Source organism: Peromyscus californicus, unplaced genomic scaffold, assembly GCF_007827085.1.
Source record: "Peromyscus californicus insignis strain IS unplaced genomic scaffold, ASM782708v3 Scaffold_24__1_contigs__length_46423439, whole genome shotgun sequence".
NCBI classification, from domain to species: Eukaryota; Metazoa; Chordata; class Mammalia; order Rodentia; family Cricetidae; genus Peromyscus; species Peromyscus californicus.
The window spans coordinates 26129683-26150992 of record NW_026294535.1 but is presented as its reverse complement, the minus strand read 5'-3'; the positions used below and the strand labels follow the sequence as shown (position 1 = coordinate 26150992).

The window sequence follows — 21310 nt, the reverse complement described above, 5'->3', positions numbered from 1 at the left end:
CACACTACCATCTCAATCAGCAGATTTACACAGTTTTCTCTCTAACACCTTCAGCAAAATGCTGCCTGGACTCTTTAGTTGTGATGAATAACAGCGTGATTTTTGCAACTACGGGTTCCTTCTTTCAACACTGAAGGCTCTATATCCATTTCCTCTCTGCCAGCTGCCTTCTCTCTCTCCACTATCAGCATTTTGGGACATAAGAGATTCAGTAATGATGTATGCCCAGTATCTTGTAGACTTTTTATCCCCTGCAGTTTTAAAGTACACCTCCATTCTCCTTATTAAAATGTCCTCTCATCTCTTTAAATACCAATTCTCTCCAAAACTGAGAGTCATCTGATCTAACCTGGAAAACCCAGAAATGTATTGAAACCTGCCCAATATCAGAAAATAAATGAAGATGGATGGGCAAATGTACCTAAGCTTGTATCATTTAGTCCTGTACAAAAGAATAAGGCAGAGCTGGTTTATGCAGAGAGGTGGATTCAGTCAGCAAACTTCAAGCTCCTGCCGTTTCCTAATGTAGACTGAGATATGCTAAGTGTTGCAAAACTAAACTCTTAAGTAGAAAATTATTACACACTATAATTCTACAAATGCAATAATAATGCAGAAAAATCCTGATCTTTTGTTTTGCTTTGTTTTGTTTTGTTTTTCCAGACAGGGTTTCTCTGTGTAGCTTTTTGCACCTTTTCCTGGAACTCACTTTGGAGACCAGGCTGGCCTCAAACTCACAGAGATCCACCTGCCTCTGCCTCCCAAGTGCTAGGATTAAAGGCGTGCGCCACCACCGCCCCAAAAATCCTGATCTTTTTCTTCCCCAATATAAAATGGATAGTGCATTTTATATATTAGAGAAAAGAAAAATGAAATGTTCTCCTTAGGATAAATGGAACTCATACTCCTTGTGGCATATTAACCAGAAGTGCTTGTTTATGCTTTCTTCCAGCGATCACAGTGCTAGGAAAAACACGAAAAAGAGAAAAGGACAGGAGCTCTGGGCTCCGTGGAAATATCTTATTAAATCAGAAATTCTGAGATGTTTCTAAAGCATAGAAGGCATTTTATAATCATTGATGACATTAACAGATTTGGGGCAACAGCAGAACAGAACTCCTTGCAAAAAGGCTCATTTTTTTTCCACATGTGGCAAATCACACTGTGTTAACCCTCATGAGTCAGAGTAGAACTTCCAGGCTACACGCTCTGCAATGGAGGTGCTTGTGTCGCCTAAAGGAACCAGGCAAGGTATTTTCATTACTCACGTTGTACCAATGCAGTCATTACTGACCAGCGTACCTACGGTGCCATTATTCTCTTTCTTTTCAGCAAAGGCAGGAACACTGATTGAGAATAGAAATGATACCCATGCATCTCTAAGTCAAGGAAAGACAATTGTGGTGATATTGTGTCCCCCCAATATATTGTGTACCTTAATAAACTTATCAGGGGTCAGAGAACAGAACAGCCACAATATTAAACATAGAGGTTAGACAATGGTAGCACACACGCCTTTAATCCTAGCATTCCAGAGGCAGAGATCCACCTGGGTCTCTGTGAGTTCAGAGCCACACTGGAAATGGCCAGGCATGGTGACACATGCCTTTAATCCCAGGAAGTGATGGCAGGAGCAGAAAGGTATATAAGGCATGAAAACCAGGAACTAGAGCCTTTGTTAAGCTTTTAGGCTTTTGAGCAGCAGTTCAGCTGAGATCTATTTGGATGAGGACACAGAAGCTTCCAGTCTCAGGAAACAGGATTAGCTGAGGAATGGGCGAGGTGAGGAAGCTGTGGCTTGTTCTGCTTCTCTGATCTTCCAGCATTCACCTCAATAGCTGGCTCTGGGTTTGTTTTTATTAATAACACCTGTTAAGATTCCTGCTACAGACAATGTCATATCAGAATCCTCTAAAACTGGTCATGCGAACACACTGTGTGCTTGGCGGGGGGCTCTTAACTCAACCATATCCCTTGAGAAGATTCCCCTCTCTCTTTAACAAACTGTACAGTATTTTTTAAAAAACCCTAATTCTGACATTTCATTTTGAACTTTTCTTCCTTTAGGAATGCATACTTTTCACTTGAAAGGTTTTAAACTTTATAATAAAACTGTCTATGTTTAGCATGAAAATTCTTATATGAGGTTACCTTATAGGGTTTTATTTTTAACATTTATTCATTTAGTTTGAGTGAGTGTGTGTGTTTGTGTATGTGTGTGTGGGGTGTGTGTGTGTGTGTGTGTGTGTTAGAGAGAGAGAGAGAGAGAGAGAGAGAGAGAGAGAACACAAACCATTACACACATGATGTCAAAGAGCAACTTCGGAAATTCATTTTCTCATTTGGTCTTGTGGGTCCCGGGGATCAAACTCAGGTCATCAGTCTCGGTTATGGGAGCCACTACCTACCAAAACATGGTGCCAGGCCTAAAGTCACCTTTTTCTTTAACTTTTATATATTTTAGTTTGATTTTGTAAGTTTAATGCATTAGGAGCACTTTACGAGCAATTTCTTCTCTCCTTTTTTTTTTTAATAGCACAAAACTTTGTCAAAGTTTTCAGTCATTTTTTTTAATCATCCTTGATTTTTGTCTTTGATTGCAAAAGCTGCTGAGAGGTTCCTGTAAACCCTATCACTGGTAAACAAGTGGAAGTTTATTGAGTCATACCTCTTAATTCATTCATATCTCACCTCCTAAAATACAGCGTGACTTTTAGCTGATTAATCAACACTCATATTTTATTCATGCTATCAGCATATTTTTACCATAGTAAAAATGCTCATTTATCTATACTCTGATATTAAGGTGTGAATCTGTACTGGTGTATCCTCACTCAGAAATGTCTCTTTAGCCATTTGGATATTAATTTAGGGTCAGCTACATGTGTTACCTATTCTGAATATTAGAGGCATGGAAGAAAAATATCTGGCTAAACATGAATGTTTTCTTGAATACATGGAGATGACGCCACACACACATCACAGTCTGGAACCTGACTAAAGACGTAACCTTGAAATTTGAGAAATCAGCGACCTTGGTTTTCCAACAGAAAATGCCACAGATCCCCCCGTCTCTGTTGCTTTTGTTAAAGATGGTGCCTACCTGTGAATATGGAAAACTGAAGAAATGTCACATTTCAATATTTTTTTAAGTTTTCTAATTTATCATTCAAAGAAGATGTTTGTCACCCTGAATGATTTAGAATCCCTTTTAGTTTTCACATGTAGGTGCTAACAATTTGTTGATAAGGATGGAGAAGTTGCCTAAAGAGATGAGCAAGCCACCTACAGAATAACTTCATATTAATAGAATTTTAGTGCCTGTAATTACTAAATGTGAAATGAAAAGGCACTTTTGCTCTCCATGGTGCTCATATTGGCAAGCCAGGCTGCCAGTTCATAATGCTGATGAGTAGGTGTGTACAGAGCAGGTATTACAGAGCACTCTTCAAACAGAAACCATGTCTAGCCAACTCCTTCCTTTGAAGATCTGCAATACAAGCTATGACAAGTTCCTTCGTGTGCTCATTGAGTGCCCCATATGGGGACAGTTATTGTTCTAAAGAAAGCACAAGGTTATAAACCACATCTTTTATCAGTTACTGTTTCTTCAAAGTATGGCTCTCAGTGTGTGGTCATGGTATAATTACATTTTAGAGGAAATTTGTTCATTTTTTCCTTTTGTTGAAAAATAAACGTTTTTCTCACATATTATATCTTGATTACAGTTTCTCCTCCCTCAGCTCCTCCCAGTTCCTCCCCACTTCCTCCCATCCAGGTCCACCCCCTTTCAGTCTCTATTAGAAAACAAACAAGCTTCTAAGGGATAATAATAAAATAAAAACTAAAACTAAATCATCAAAGTAGGACAAAAACAAACAAACAGAAAGAAAAGAGACCAAGAAAAGACACAAGAAATAGACATAAATCCAGAGACCCACTCATTTGCACACTTGGGGATCCCATAGAAGCAAACTCGAAGCCATAATATATACACACAAAAGAAATGTGGGGTAAAAGAAGAGAAAAATAAAAGTAAAAAATATGTAAATAAAATAAAAATTAATAAGAAATGAGAAAGATTTTAAAAAAAGAAAAAAAGAAATGCCCTGACATGACATTATGAAGCAGGGAACTTCCAAAGATACCACTGAGTTCCTTTTCTGTTGGCCATCTACTATGGGCAGGCAGCCTACCCTTAAGGGTAGTTTATTTCCCCAGTGAAATTCCCATGGAGTAAACTGAATTTTCATTGGCAAGGAATTATCAATTGGAGATAGCTTTTGGGTTTGGGGTGGGGGCTTGCATATACTTCTCCTTTGAGCTCTAGCACCATGTCTGGTGCAGACCCAGGCAGGCCCTGTATATGCTGCCTCAGTCTTTGTGAGTCCATATAAGCTTTGCTCATGTTGATTTAGAAGGCGTTGTTTTCTTGGTGTCTTCCATCCACTCTGGCTCTATCTATTTCCTCTTCTGCAGGGTTTCTTTAATACTAATGGGAGGGATTTGATGGAGACTTCACATTTTAGGGCTGAGTCTCTCTCTCTCTCTCTCTCTCTCTCTCTCTCTCTCTCTCTCTCTCTCTCTCTCTCTCTCTCTGCATAATGTCTGGCTGTGAGTCTCTGTATTTGTTCCCATCTGCTGCAGGAGGAAGCTTCTCTGATGATGGCTGAGGAAGACACTGATCTATGAGTATAGTAGAGTGTTATTAGGAGACATTTTATTACTACATCTTGTTTTCTTTTTATAACAGTAGTATTTTGTTTAACCCTAGTCTCTGGGCTATCTAGTCTCAGGTTCTTGGTCACCTAATCACTGGTGGGTATGAATTCCATCTCTGGGAATGGGCCTTAAGTCAAATCAGATATTGGTTGATTACTCTCAAAGTTTTGTGCCACCATTACTCTAGCATATTTTGCAAGGAGGCCACCATAGTAGATCAGAGGAATTGTGAATGGGGTGGTATCAAAGTTTCTTCTTTGGTAGTGTGCAGAGTACCTTCCTGTACCAAAGACACTAACGTACTATTAAAGACTATATATAGACACCAACTCCACTTCTCCATGTTCATTGAGTTGTATAGGTGTTGTCTTTAGCAATGGGGCCTTGCAATCTGTTTATGGAGAGCAACCTATGGTCTTGGCAACAGCCTGGATTGTTTGAGATTTCCCATTGGACCCCTTTGGCCAAAAACTCAATTAGATGTAACCCAATTCCAGTACTGGAAACTTCATTTGGTCACAAGAGATGTCCAGTTTGGGCTCTGTCTCCCCTATTAGTTGACAGGTTTGTTTAGATCACCTTTCTATATGGATATATTTCAGGAAGCTTCTACTGTATTAGGCATCTATACAACCTCTTAATTGGCCCTTTATTTTAGCTGTTTGTCCCCACATTCCCTCCCTTCTGCCCCTCTTCCCTCTCCTTCCCTCTCCTCCTTATTTGATCCTCATGTTCAAGTCAACCCACATCCATCCATAACTATTTATTCTATTTCCCTTTCCTAGGGAGAGATATCTGTCATCCTAGTCCAGTACTCTATACTTAACCTCTGTGGTTCTACAGATTGTAATTTGATTTTCGTCTTCTTAACAGCTAATATCCACATATCAGCAAATACATACCGCATTTGTCTTTCTGGGTATAGGTTACCACACTCAGGATGATTATTTTTGGTTCTATCCATTTACCTGTGAATTTCATGATTTCATTTTTTAATGGCTGAGTAATATTCCATTGTGAAAATATGCCACATTTTCTTTATCTATTCATCCATTGTGTGACATCTAGGTTCTTTCCAGTTTCTAGCTCTTATGAATAGAACAGCAATGAACACGTATGAGACCATCTCTGTGGTTGGATGAAGCATCCTTTGAGTATATGCCCAAAAGTAGTGTAGCTGGGTGGATTCCCATTTTCCTGAGAAACTGACACTGATTACCACAGTGGCTGTACAAGTCTGCATTCCCACCAGCAATGAATGAGCGCTAACTCTCCTTCCTCCACTACCTCACCACATGATCTGGCATGAGTTTTATTGATCTTAGCCCTCCTATGGGTGTTAGGTGAAATCTCAAAGTAGTTTTGATTTGCATTTCTCTGATGACTAAGAATGTTGAACACTTAAGTATTTCTCAGCCTTTTGAGTTCCCTGTATTGAGAATTCTCTGTTTGCATCTGTACCTCATTTTTAAAAATGGATTATTTGTTTTCTTGATATCTGGATTTTTGAATTCTTTATATATTGTAGATCTTAGCCCTCTGTCCAATGTATAATTCATAAAAACCTTTTCCCATTCTATAGGCTGCTGCTCTGTTTGAATGATGGTGTTCTTTGATATACAGAGGTTTCTCAGTTTCATGAGATCACATTTATTGTTCATCTCAGTGCCTGTGCTGAAGGTGTTCTGTTCAGAAAGTCTTTTCCTATGCCAATGAATTCAAGGTTATTTGGGTTTCTCTATCAAGTTAAAAGCATCTGGCTTTATCTTGAGGTCTTTGATCCATTTGCAGTAGACTTTCATGTAGGATGATAAATATGGATCTATTTGAATTCTTTTACATGCAGCTGTCTAGTTTGACCAGCACTATGTGTTGATGAAGCTTTTTTTCGGTGTTTATTTCTAATTTCTTTATCAAAAATCAGTTGTCTTCACTAGCTTCTCTTGTGATCACAACAGTTCCAGCTCCCAGAGCAACCACCATACCAACCAGCAGAGAGGTGTTGATTTCTGTGGATATCTTCATTATTAAAGTCAGAAAAAAGTTCTCAGAAGGAACCCATAACACTTCTTATATCACAACATTCCCAGGGTGTATCCCATGGTCTCCAAGCAACCACTGGTAAAATGAACCAGGTTATCGTGACTGACACATAAACTAAGATTTCCCTATGAGATATGATTAGGTTATCTGCCTAGGACCACAGCTATCCAGAAATAACAACAAAATAGTGTGTTTGTTTTAAATTGTAGGGAAGGGATGGTTTATTTTATGGATTATGGATACTGTTTGTTTATGTTTTAGGTTCACAGAAATCCACTGACATAATAGAAGAAGGTAGAATTTGGGAAGGAGGAAGCAAAATTGATACCTTTCATACTTCATAGCTGAGATATTTAGAATACAAACATAAACAGTGCTAAACTCATAGTTTCTTTGTGGCCCTCTCAGTAAATTTCCACGTGATGTGTTTTTCTCAATACAGTCTCCCATAATAATTTCTCTAGCCAATAACTCTTAACTCTGAGCTTTTCTTTCTCAACAGGTCTGAGAGATATCCATTTCATTTATCTTCATTTAAAACAGGGTGAGAGTTATTCAGAACACTTTGTCATATTGGACATATTGTAGGCAGTCGATTTATTCATTCAATCAACATTTATTTCCTCACTAGTAAGAAAATTTCATGGGCTAAGAAACCAGCCCAGTTCAGTACAAACCTTAGCTCCACTGCTTCCTGGCTGTGCAACCTCTGGCAGATCTTCTCATCCTTAACACACAAATAATAACATGCCCCGATTTATGAAGTTTATTTGTCAATAGCAGAAGTACTTATATGCTCAAACTTTTTCAAATACCCAAATATTACATATTAGTAAGTATTGCCTTCCTTTGTTTATTAATATACTATTTCAAGATGAAAGACTGGAGCATTTTTCCAACCATTGAGTTTACCACAATTGAAGCTGTGGTTCAATTTTCAAGCTTTACTCCACTGTGTGACAAAACAATGACAGAGCAGTTTGATAAAAGAGGGCTTTGTGCTCCAAGCTTAGATTTTCTCTCAAGTGCCTGCAGCTCAGAAACAGTGAGAGTTCAGAGTTGAGCCTCAACAAAGCAAGGGAAAATGGGAATTCCAAATCATTTATCTGTAGTTTCTATAGAAAGCATTTTGAGAGCCAGTTAGCTTCAACCAACAAACCTGTGTTTCTTCAAACACTGGCAAAGCATCTAATTTTATCTTACCAAACAAAAGAAAAAGAGTAGCTTCAATTAATATTGTACTTTAGAGCATATAAAGTTGATCAATGGAAGATGTCAACTCCAAAAGAAATAGTAAACAGCAGCAAAGATAAAATAAAATCATGGCTATCACTAACAGGGTAAATGCTAATTTAGAAACCATCCAATCTATATTATTTTTATTTCTCTCTGGGTTTCTATGTTCATCTTTCCTATCAAATGTAAGGAAGGAAAGAAGAAAGGAAGGAAGGGATGAGGGAGTGATGAAGAGAGGGAGGGAGAGAAAAAGGGAAAGCTAGAACTTCACCATTTTTATGACACTACACAATATACTTGAAGTCTTTCCAATACATTTGAAAAGCTATTATGCTTTCCCTTCTTGACCACATCTTGTCTTTCTAGAAGAAATCTTGGGAGACCCATTAAAAGCATAAATGGTCTTCAGTGTAGACTGGCAATTTAAAAACAAGTGTGGTTTTGAAGTTTCAGTAATAAAATATTTTCTTAAAATAGAAATGGTTGCAAAATTAGCAATGTTAATTTTATGAATTCATTATCAAGTGCTTTTAGAAAGAGCTCTAATGTCCCATGTTTTTAGAGATTTGTGTCCTTACTCTAGAGGAGATTTCAGGTTTATAAAAGATTTCTTGATGTTTTTGTCATTATTGTAATAGTTGAATGTTTAGGTTTAGACTTAGGTACTTGGTTTATTTCTGTTATTTTAGCCCATATTATAATGATCTGAGAGAAAAACTAATGTAGCAATGAATCGAATTTTTATTTTAACTAATTCCTACAAAATTTATGCTGACTAAAATTACTAAACATAACCGAGAGAATGAGATACTAAGCTTGTTCAAATTTTTATGAAGCTCATCACCTTATAATATTTACAAGTAATGTTCACTTTTTAATCTCATGGTTTGACTCTAAGAAACCATTAATTTAAAATTCACTATCCCTTTATATTCCCTTACCAGGAACGATTGCAAAGTAAATTATGCTGATATAAATTCATAGTATTGAATTTTATGTTTATCAAAAGATCTTAGATTTCTTTAGACAGTTTAACTTGGTGGCAATCTTGTAAACACAGTAAAAGGGGGGGAAACAAAATACACGATCTCCCAGGGGCTGCTAAGCAGGCTCCACCCCTGCCCCAGGCTCCGCCCCCATGGGACCCAGCCCCTCCCCTGTGCCCCAGGCTCCACCTCTGTGGAGCCCCGCAAGGCCCGCTGGGAAGGCTGCCTCCGCGCCTCTGATTGGTCAGGCTGCAGCTTGCCCCAGGCCTACTTGAGTGGAGCTGAGCAAGATGGCAGCTCGGATGATACGGAAGGTGCAGGCGGTTCATCTTGAGTCTGATGCTTTCCTGGTTTGTCTCAACCACGCTCTGAGCACAGAGAAAGAGGAGGTGATGGGTCTGTGTATAGGGGAGTTGAATGATGACGCGAGGAGTGTCTCCAAACTCACATACGCTGGCACTGAAATGGGCGCGGTTGCGGAAAAGATGGATGCCCCCGTCAGGGTTGTTCACATTCACTCTGTCATTATCTTGCGACGTTCAGACAAGACGAAGGACCGAGTAGAAATCTCTCCAGAGCAGCTGTCCGCAGCCTCCATCGAGGCAGAAAGGTCAGCTGAACAAACAGGTCGTCCCCTGAGAGTTGTTGGCTGGTATCATTCCCACCCTCATATAACCGTTTGGCCTTCCCATGTGGATATCCGTACACAAGCCATGTACCAGATGATGGATCAGGGCTTTGTAGGACTGATTTTTGCTTGTTTCATAGAAGACAAAACCACAAAGACTGGTCGGGTACTCTACACTTGCTTCCAGTCTGTGCAAGACCCAAAGAGCTCAGAATATGAGAGAATTGAAATCCCAATCCATATTGTACCTCATACCACCATCGGGAAAGTATGCCTCAAATCGGCAGTTCAGCTGCCGAGGATCCTGTGTCAGGAAGAACAAGACGCATATAGGAGGGTTCACAGACTTATACATCTGGACTCAGTCACCAAGATCCATAATGGCTCGGTCTTCACCAAGCATCTGTGCAGTCAGATGTCCACAGTCAGTGGGCCCCTACTGCAGTGGTTGGAAAACAGACTAGAGCAAAACCAGCAGCGTTTGCAGGAGTTGGAACAAGAAAAGGAAGGCCTTATGGAAGAGCTGTCTTCCCTGGAATAAAGCGGGAGGGCAGAAATGGGTGGATGAAAATACTTGGCATACAATTTATAAACTCAATTAATTTCAAAGAAGATAAAGTTGGAGGACTCAATTTATATAACTTCATATAAAGTTGCTGTAACGAAGATACTGTGGTATTCATGGGAGACTAGACATATAAATCAAAGGAACAGAAAAGAAAATCCAGAAATAAACCCACGATTGTATGCCTGACTAACTTTGACAAAGTACAAAAGTGTTTCAAGGAATAAAGGGCAGTCATTTTGGCAAATTGAACTTCTACAGGCCAACAAAATAAATTCCAACAGTACCTCAAAAAATGTTTTATGGATTTAATGTAAGACAGAGACCTTTTAGAAATATATCATATGAGAAAAATCTTCAGGAGATGTATTTTTAATCTTCAGCCCAAAAGGACAATCCAGAAGAACACAAAGTAGACATACTGGAATTCGTCAAAATTAAAACTTTATTTTGTAAAGAAAGAAAAAAAATGAAAAAGTAAGAGGATAAGAAATTACTTGCAGCCTTTGTAGTATCTGATACCTGATAAAGTTGGAAAAATGAAATATAATTAAAACTCAAAAATAAACCCTGCAAGTAGGAAATAAATAGATGTTTTACCAAAGAGGATGTGTAGATGGCAGGTAATGTTATGAAAACATGTTGAACTTCGTACGTCATTGAGGAATGCAAATTAAAACTAGAGTGTGGTATGACATACACTTAAGAGGTTTGCTAAAGAGACAATAGTGAAAATACCAAATATTGTTATGGATGCAAACTATATTTCTCATACACCAAAGACAAGGATGTCAAATACAGCTACGCTGTAGAAGAATTTGGAAGTGTTTTATAAAGTTAAATGTACACTTAACATATGACCCAGCAATTGCACTGCCTGGGCACAAAAACTTTGACAAAACGATTCATAGCTTTATTTGAGATAGCCTCAAATGAGAAACAACCCAACTATTCTGCAATGGGTAAATAGTTAAACCATTCCTACCATGGAATAGTACTCTGTAGTGAAAAGGAACAGACAACTAAGATATACAACTTGAATGAGCCTTGGGATATATTATAGTAAATGAAAAAAAGGGTAATCTCAAAAGGTTACTTGCTGTACAGTTGCATGTCTATAGCATTGTTGAAATGTCAGAACTATGGAGAGGGAGTAACAGATTAATGATTCCTAGGTTTCAGGACTACATAGTCTATAGGATATATATTACTATGACATTATGGAATAAGAGTTCATTTAGGCTGATGATATAGTTTTGTATCTTGCTTCTAATGTTTAGTATATAAAACTATTCCCATGCTAATATTTTATACATCCGTATACACAAACACTAATTTGTGTAAAAGTCTAGTGGCAGTGAATATTACACCATTGTCCTAATGTTGGTTTTGAAGTTGCACAGTTGTAGGAGATCTTACAACTAGAGGAAATTGAATAAAGAATATGTGGGATTTTGTACTATTTTTCTAATTTCTGCTAAGTCAATAATTTTGTAAAATAAAAACTGTATTTAAAAAAGAGTGCTAGGATAGAACCTTTCCATTAATATTGCCTCTAAAATATTTCAAACTTCTTGTCTCTCATTTTGCTAGTGTTGATGGTACTTGTTGACACAGGAAGACTTCAGGCAGCAAACAGAATTCATTACCTTTGCTCAGGTTCCCCCCAAAGTGATTCGTGGCATGGACCATTGCTGAGGATACCAACCATCTTGAGCATACCCAGGCAAGCAGCAGTTTATCCTGACAGAGAGTGAATATGAGATGCCATAACATCTTTTTAAAAAACTCCCACTTCAGACACACACAAGTGTAATATAAATATATTGTAAAAGAATATATTCTGTTGAGTGGTCAGTCTATCACTCAGCATTCCTTCTAGGCTATGTAATAGGAGCCCCCATATCACTCAATATTGTCAGATATCAGTCTACCACATACAGGAGTTAGGGACAAAAATATGAACTTAGTAATATAATTTTCCAGTTTTGCATATAGATTGCTCTGAAAACAAGCATGCCTAGGGAGCCCACACATGCAGTTTTATTTCTTGTTATGCTTTCTGGATCCCATGATGCAGATATGCAGAGAACTGTAAGTGTGGTGTTAGCCTTTGAGGAACCTTTCTACTGAAACTCAAAGGGATCTGCAAGACTCAAACCATGCAGCTGGTGTTGGGGGAGAGTGCAGCAGTGGCTGTAGCAGTTCTGGGTGAGACATCTGTGTTGGAATCCTAGCTCAGCAAAGCATATGTGTGTTCTTTCTTGTGTGTATGCTCTGGGCCCTTCAGAGCATTTCAGAAATTACATACTTAGATAAGATTTTTAATTGGCCTGACTATACTTTGCATTTATTATTATTATTATTATTATTATTATTATTATTATTATTATTATTATTTTAGATGCATGTTGGTATTCTAATGAGAATGAGAAAGAAAGTGTGTGGACTTGGTGGGTGGGGAAGTGGGAAGGATCTGGGAGGACATTGGGAAGGGAAACTGTAATACTGCAATTAGAATATATTGTATGAAAAAATCCATTTTCAATTAAAAATAGGCACACGCCTTTAATCCCAGCACTCGGGAGGCAGAGCCAGCCGGATCTCTGTGAGTTCGAGGCCAGCCTGGGCTACCAAGTGAGTTCCAGGACAGGCACAAAGCTACACAGAGAAACCCTGTCTCGAAAAACCAAAAAAAAAAATAATAATAATAATAATAATAATTTTAAAAGATGGCACAGTGGGTTAAAGGTGCTTGCCTCCAAACCTGAAGTCCTGAGTTCAGTCCCTGGGGCTCACATGCTTGAAGTAAAGAATCAAGCACCACATGTTGTCCTCTGACCTCCATGTCCATATACTATGGCATATGTGACTATACATGCCATTCACATACACATGCATACATACACACAAATAAATACATACATAAATTTTAAAATAAATAACATGGCGATAATAGACCTCTCTACTTCACAGGTTATTGTAAGGATTATGGTAATACATATGTGTTACAGTTAGAATACTGCTTCATGTTTGGCAAAAGATTTGTTTGTATAATTGTTGTTTATTGGCCTTAGACCTGTGTGGAATACGATCTTGATCCCTCCTTAAATCTGCTATGATATGACTATGACCATATGCTGTCTACATAGCCTTTTCCTGTGATCAGAGCCTGTGAAAAGGACTGAGAAGGTGCTGCTGATGGACCAACACTGGAATTTATGTCTTGATTATGTCTCACACTCACCACCTACACGGTTCAGGGACAGAAAGCAAAGTTAAGATTTAAAAAAAGAAGAAAGGGGAACAGGAAAGCAAATATTGGTGCTTTAGACACATTGGGGCAGCTTGTAAGTAAACTTAGAAATGACATTTTTTGACATAGGACTTTAATTTCTCTTTATTTGTTGTGTGGAAACTTACAACAATGTTTTCCAACACTTCTCGCACCTCTTTATCTAACCCTTTTATTGTATCTGCTGCCAAAAGCCAGGCCCCACCCACCATAAGAGAGCCCTGTAATCTCCTGCTTTCCTCTTAGATCTCCCAAGAACATTTATTCATCTGAGTTGGAGAGAAGATGCACCTTGAGGCTGCCGTTCACACACCTGCAAATTTGGGGCAGAGTTTGATGTGCTGCTAGGCTGCTACGCTTCACATACTGCTTAAGGATCCTCAGGCAAGGGAAGACTTTAAGTGAAAGCATTGGCAGTCGTTCATTATTTTTCCAAATTCTTTCAGAGCAAGTGTGATCATATTCCCTGGGAACCTTACCTGGGTTTGACACAGTTCAGTGAAGAATGCTTTCTATATGGTGTTCTAAAGGAAGAACTGAAATGCATTGCAGCAGGCCATGGTTGAGGCAAGAGATGGATTTGTGTATCAGCATCCACTAGTGATCGGATTACAGTGGTCTTTAGGGAAGAGAGATTGACAGGCCAGCTCCTCTTGGCCAGGTCCATTTTGATGGAAGAAGTCTTTGGCTATGTCTGTCAGCATCTGGTACTCTCTGAACGTAGTATAAAGTGTGGGACTCCTTACTGAAACTGAGCATTGAGATAGGGCCAAGAAGGATGCATGGGCACCTACGTTGGCTTCAGAATGCTCTATGATAGATAGAAGACACTGATGAAGTAAAATCCTTAAATTCTGTTCTCCCCTTCTAATACAGAACAGCCTGTTTCCTCGTTTCTCCTGGACTATTTTTAATGGTCAGTCCAAAAGTAACTTACAGCTTTTGGATCTCTTATGTATTCAAATTCTTTCTTTGGTAATATTTTTTTATAATTCCTTGCCCATTTGTTTGGCCTTTAATTTTGTATTCTTTGATTATAAAATACAGTACTTAAATAGAGATGGAAATAGTGATTTCTGTAGAAATCATTATGTTTATGCAGTGTTATAGATTAGATCACTATATTTGAGAAAACTATACCAAGTCTTAGATCTAGAGATAGACATAATTAAAGTCCTAAAAAGAGTAAAAATAAGGGAATGAGTGTTGTCAGAACAACAATGATCCTGATTTTCCTCAGGTTATATTACAAAATTTTAGCTTTTAATGACACCTTACTACAATTTTGTCTACATTGTATTTCAACCAATGGCCATTTCGTGTATTGTTGCTGAAATTTTTGCTTCACCATTTTCTTGAGATTTAGTTTGTGTTTGAAAGTGTTTTCAGTCTGGTCCTGGGATACTAAACTCATGCTGTAGGGTTCAGTTTTCATGAGAATAAACAATTTTAAAGGGATGTCTATAATTTAAAATAACTTAGACTTATACCATATTGAGAACATAAACACATAGGACAATGTTTCTCAGCCTTCCTAATGATGCAACCCTTTAATACAGTTCCCCATCTTGTGGTGCTCCCCACCAATAAAATGATGTCATAGTTACTTCATAACTGTAATTTTGCTACTGTTATGAATCATAATGTAAATATCTGTAAATTATGCAGGATATCTGATATGTATAACCCAAAGGGATCACAACCCACAGATTGAGAGCCATTGAGAGGGGAGAAGGTGAAAATTCAGCCAGAAATTTAGCATTTTGAATCTATCTTTCCAACCTCTTTTCTACGAGAGTCCTTTATTTATAAACATGGCACAATCTGCGTAATGTCTCATAACCTGTATTTTACAGCTAATACTCCCTTGTGCTTTCAACTTCCTAGCTATTTAAGACAAGATTAATACTACTGTTGTATAAATGACCACACTTAATTCACTCTGTTAGGTAATTTCTGGTATTATAGTTCTATAAATGTCTTTATATTACATTTTCTATCAACAATTCTTTATCAGTGATTCCTAGAATAAGGATGAACCCTTCCACAGGTTTTGATATGTTCTATTATTTTGGGTCCCTGGAGTATGTTTCTGTTCTACCCTCCTTCCCAATTATCCTGTTTCTTGTATGCTGACCTGTCTATTAATATTTAGCCAAAATTTTAAGTGAATATATTTTTGTTATTTTAATCTTTAGTTTTTTATTATAAAGAAAGACTTGATCAGGCTATCTTTCCCTGTTTTAGGAGAGACTTTATGTTTCTATCCAATAATAGTTTTTCTTTCAATTCCAATTTGATAGCAATTCCAATGTGCTAAAATTCTTTTCTCACAAGCTAAATGACTATGGATATAAAATTTAGCAATCTGTTTTCTGCTAGTGAGATAACATGTATTTTCCCTTTACTAGTAAATAGTTTTTTAAAAAAAAAATCATAAATACACCTGTACTGAGTACTTAAATGGTACTGTAATGTTTGACTAGCAGAAAGGACTAGATCAGGGGAAGTCTGTGGTAGTGCAAATGGTTAGGTATGATAGCCACATATCAGTTTCTTTCTATTTTTATTGAAAATGGTTTTTTCGTACAGTGTTTCCTGATCTCCTCACCAATCATACCAACCTATCCACCCATCCAACTCTGTGCCTTCTTTCTCTTTAGAAAACAAACAGGCAAATGAAAAAGACAAACAAAATGAACAAACTAATAAAGAAAGAACATACCCACCTAGAGACACACAGAGGCACACACAAAACCCAGTTAGTGGTGATTAAAAAGAGACCAGCATCATTGAGGTGAAATCTTCTGGGAAGTGTGTTCTCGGGGTCAGTGCACATAAGCTCTGTTCCAGAGATGACTTGGGCCAAAACTTGGTCATGTGTAAGAATCTCCCAGATGATACTGGTTTTGAGAGATGAAAAGGTCATAAAGAACAGCTGAGTCTTGGCACTGGGAGAGGCCAGGAGAGGCCACTGGTGATGGTGTAGCCTCGGCAGCAGTTGAAGGTCCAGGATTGAAAGGGACGTTCAGTGAAGTTGAGGCTTGGCACCATGAAGAGGGCTCAAGAGAGGCTATTGGAAGAAGTGCAGCCCAGCTGTCATAGGAGACTCCAGAATTTTGCAGATACCAGTGGAGCTGGCTCAGCCCTAGACTCATTGTGTATGCTGTAGCAAGTCCTTTGGAGCCAAGAAGACTGTGAGTGAATTACAGACATTGGACACTAAGTTATTTGTATTGTTAGAGTTCAATTTGTTGTTCAGATTGTGACTCTGCCCGGGTTCTTTTCTCTTGGAATTAGAAAGTATTTAATTTATTTTGATTTGACAGGAACCCATATAGTTGAGAGACTGAGAAGTTTTAAAAAGACTTTGGATTTTTAAATAGACTTTAAAGAGATTTGTTTGTTGTTCTTTTATTTTCCGGAGCTGAGAACTGAACCCAGGGCCTTGTGCTTGCTAGGCAAGTGCTCTACCACTGAGCTAAATCCCTAACCCCCTTTAAAGAGATTTTAAAAAGATTGAACTTTTAAAATACTCAAATTTGTAAAAGCTGGGAGTTTTAAGGTTTTTAATATGTTTTATATTGTGATATTTATCAGTACTAGATTTGGGGAATAAACAAAAAAGGATTAGTTGTTGTCAACTAATGTTGTATTGTTGTGTCAAGTTGACAAGGGGTCAAGTGTCTTGGCTAGTTTTTGATGTCAACTTAGCATAAGCTAGAGTCATCTGAAAGGAGGCAACCTCAATTGAGAAAATGCCTCCATAAGATCCAGCTGTAGGCAAGCTATAGGACATTCTCTATTAGTGATTGATGTGGGAGGATTTAGCCCTTTGTGGGGGGTGGGACACCTTTGAGTTGATGGTCCTGGGTTCTATAAGAAAGCAGGCTAAGCAAGCCATGAAGAACAAGTCAGTAAGCAGCACCCCTCTATGACCTCTGCATCAGCTCCTGCCTCCAGGTTCCTGCCGGGTTTGAGTTCCTGTCCTGACTTCCTTTGATGATAAACAGTAATATGGAAGTGTAAGCCAAATAAACCTTTTCCTCCCCAGGTTGCTTCTGGTTATGGTTTCATCACAGCAATAGTAACCCTGAGTAAGACAGAAAGCAGGTTTATTTCTTCCCACTTTGTAAGGGTAGAATTGAGAGGTCAGATGACGTTTCAAAATTCATTTAGCTGGAGAGTAAGAGTATAGTTACTGTCTCCATAATTCAATGCCAAAATGTTTTCATTTACAACCTTAGAATTAATTGGATTTTTTTAGTTCAAAGGTAAATAAACATTTAAAATGATTGAATGAGTGAATTTGATAAAATAATTCAAGAAGATAAGCTAGGTGAATTTAAATAATTAAGCAGACAAGCCCTGTTTCTTTATCAGTGTCTTGATATATGGAGTCAATTATGCCACATTTACAGTGATCTAAAAATACCACCTAGAAGAACAAGTAAATTATTGATTAGAGTGTCACCTACAGTAAAGGTCAAAAAATGACTAGGGGGAAAACTTATCCTTGATATGAGATTCAAGACATTTGCTGTAGAACGTTTATGGTGTCCTAGGCTTTCGGTAGTATGCTATTATGTACAGTTATTTTAAAAGTCACTAACGTTTTGAATGTATGCAATCACTTAGCAACATTTCCAACACTAATATGCATGATTTGTGTTTTTCTTTTAAGGTAATACAAGATGCTTAGAGTATAGAACAAGGATGTGTCAACAGTCATTTCCTGCACACTTTGGGATGATATCATTAAAAGTTAAATTTACACAGCCAAATTGGGCTTGTATACATAGCTAATCGGTTTGACAGCTTACATAGTACCGTCGGTAGCGAATGCTGTTCAGTAACTACATTTGGTCTTAGCCTTCCCGGAAGGAGCTCTCCACTCACTGTGCTTCCATAAATATTTCATGAGCCAACATAAAGTAATAGGCTAATGACAGGCTGCTTACCCAGTGAGCAGGTGCAGACAGTGTGTTTTCATCTCGGGTACACCTGTTATATGGGGTCAAGCATGCCTTCTGAGTTAGCTCTCTCTTTCTTCCCCCTGTTAGTTTCACCTGAACCAAAAATGGTGAGTGAGAGTCATCATGAGCGCCTGGCCGCCCCGCCAGTCACCACTGCTGCGACTGTTGTCCCACATAATGCCACCGAGCCAGCCAGTCCTGGGGAAGGAAAGGAAGATGCCTTTTCAAAGCTGAAGGAGAAGTTTATGAATGAGCTGCATAAAATTCCATGTGAGTACCCTGTTTTCACTTGAATAAAAAGAAAAAAAATTGAGCAATCATTAGAATCAGTAGAAAATCGTCAGAACTCGATATATTATTCTTCATAGTAGTATATACAGCACTCCAATGATACTCCAATGATAAATGAAGTGATTTTGGAAATGGAATATGATTTTTTTCTTTAACTATGTTTTAAAAATAATAGCATAGCTTATTACAAAATTTTGTGTGTTGTATTTAATGTAGGTTGGCCCTTCATTTTCTGTTTCTCTGAGAATAGTTATGCCTGTACGTTGTGTTATATGTAGTTTAGATTTGTATCGATGGAATTGTTATATAGGAAAGAGTATATTAGCTGATACTTTCCCACTATTACAAGTTTGATTTTCTTTCCTTTGTTAATAGTTTTTAAAACTTGTTTTCTTTCATTACTTTGTCAGTATTTCAAAAGTGCTTACCTCCTTTTAATATTTTATTTGTCAGTGAGAAACACAAAGCCTAGAGCTAAGCTTATTTGAGTGAACATAGCACAAATCTAATCAGTGATATTTAGTTTTTCAAATTTTATTAGTATATTTACAGATATACTTTCTGTGTATAATACAGTATTGAGCTATAAATACTGTAAATTGGATTAAATCTTACTCAGTAGCATATGTGCAGTACCTCACATAGAACCATTTCTTACTGCGAACATTCATTGTCCTAACATAACTCAAGATTCCTGTAGCCCATGTTGTGCAATAAATCTCTTGAACTTACTTTCCCATCTAAATCAAAGTTTACAACCTTTGACTATCTCTCCTACTTGCTCTTCAACCTCGTAGACCCAGGTCATTTGACCTCCACATGAGCTCTGTGGCACATGTGAGCACGCTCTCTCTCTCTCTCTCTCTCTCTCTCTCTCTCTCTCTCACACACACACACACACACACACACACACACACACACACACACACACACACACGCTACATTCACACACAGTAATAATAATAAATAAAATTTAAAAATGAAGGTTATTGTTCTTTCTTAGTGTTATAAATAGGATTGTTGTCTTGGTTTATGTTTGAGGTAGTACATATAAATAATGCTGACCTTTGTACATTAATGTGTTCATTTAACTTTACCAAGTCCATTCATTGCTTCTAAAAGTTTAGTAATGGAACTTTTAGATCTCTTTATATATATGATCATGTCATGTGCAAACAAGGAAAATCTCTTCTTTCTGCCCACTTTGGATCTCTTTTATTTGTTTTTCTTGCCCTATTATTCTGGTTAAGACCTACCATACTAAGTTGCATCAAAGTGTAAGGATATCCTTGCTTTTTACATTTTAAAGGGGATGTTTTTATGTATTATCTCTGGGGCTGTCATGTGCGCCCTTTATCATATTGAAGTATAATCCTTCTATACATAATTTGTTGACCATTTCCTATCCTGAAAGAATCTTTGATTAATTTTTAATGATTCTTTTTTTTGAAATGATCATATTGCTTTACCCTTTATCCTATTAATGTTATCAGTTGTGTTTATTCATATACAAGGATTGAACTGTCCTTGCCTCCATGAAATTAATCCAAAACCATCATGGTGATTAATGTTTTTTAGATGCCACTGACTCAGTTGTTCAGGAAAAGCCCTGCACACAATTCCTATGACCAGGAGTATTGATTGGCATATAGTAGTTTACTATGGGTTTTTTGTTTGGTTGGGTTTTTTTTTAAACTCTTTGGCTTTCATACCAGTGATGCTGGCCTCTTAAAATTGGTTCAAAAATATTCCCTAACAAGAGCAGCAGAATTTGAATATGTGTAGCAGAAGACACAGTGTATTAGGACCTGAGGATGACTTGGATGCACTCAATGAAATAAAATGTGTCTTTTAAGAAGAAATGATAAACATACTATTGAAGTATTCCATATGGAAGGTAACATTTATAAAAATGTATCTATAACAACTTCTCATGCCTCAAAGATCAGAAATATGTTACTTTGTCCACACTATTCACAAATTCAACTTCCTCTGAAGCATGTGCTAACAGGGTCATTGGTGATGACTATTCTCAGCAGGAAGCCCCATAAGGGAAGAGCTGGATATGGAGAGATGGTCCAGTAGCTCAAGCCCTTGAATAAGAAAAACAAGATCTCAGTTCCTTGTTGGCTCTACTGCTCAGCTAATGGACTGATATAAAATTGGGAGTGCTTTTTATATACTTTAATGTTAGAAATTCAACATATAAAACATATGCATTCATTATAGATATAAACTCTGGCTTAAAGAATCCTTTATCCAAATAGTTGCCATAAGAGAAATGTGTCATTGTAAATCAGAGAAAACAATGGAAGAAACAGTGAGACACATCTCCTGCCTCGTGTTCAACCATCTCCTCTAAAAGAGTAAATGGTTGGAGACACATAGCAAGTCTGATAACCATCGAACTATATTGTGCTCCCATCAGCATCCTAACTCATTTCCTCGTCTCTTTTATGTCCATACAGTGTCATCTTCCTATTTAAGATTAATCCAACCACAGTATTTACAGTTGCAACCCCCTTTAACTCACCCATTGTTGCCAGCATTTCTTCTCTCTGACTCTTG

The 21310-nt window shown here is 37.6% G+C and overlaps 2 protein-coding genes across 5 annotated transcripts in view; both read left to right on the top strand.

The window, feature by feature from the left end:
• The window catches only part of Syt1 (synaptotagmin 1), a 517902-nt gene that overhangs the window by 301377 nt on the left and 195215 nt on the right, over positions 1 to 21310 (top strand). For all 4 annotated transcript variants that reach the window (XM_052753299.1, XM_052753300.1, XM_052753297.1 and 1 more), the window contains one exon: positions 18539 to 18721. In XM_052753299.1, coding sequence (XP_052609259.1) covers positions 18556 to 18721 — 166 coding nt within the window. In that variant the 5' untranslated portion in view covers positions 18539 to 18555. The remainder of the gene's footprint in view (positions 1 to 18538; positions 18722 to 21310) is intronic.
• LOC128119766 (lys-63-specific deubiquitinase BRCC36-like) lies at positions 9131 to 10540 on the top strand. Its single transcript, XM_052753301.1, has one exon. It carries the CDS (start codon positions 9278 to 9280, stop codon positions 10154 to 10156), a length of 879 nt encoding a protein of 292 aa, XP_052609261.1. The 5' UTR covers positions 9131 to 9277; the 3' UTR covers positions 10157 to 10540.

What these genes read in the sequence shown, in the direction of transcription:
- LOC128119766 (XM_052753301.1), top strand. Translation starts at nt 9,278, where the DNA reads ATGGCAGCTCGGATGATACGGAAGGTGCAGGCGGTTCATCTTGAGTCT.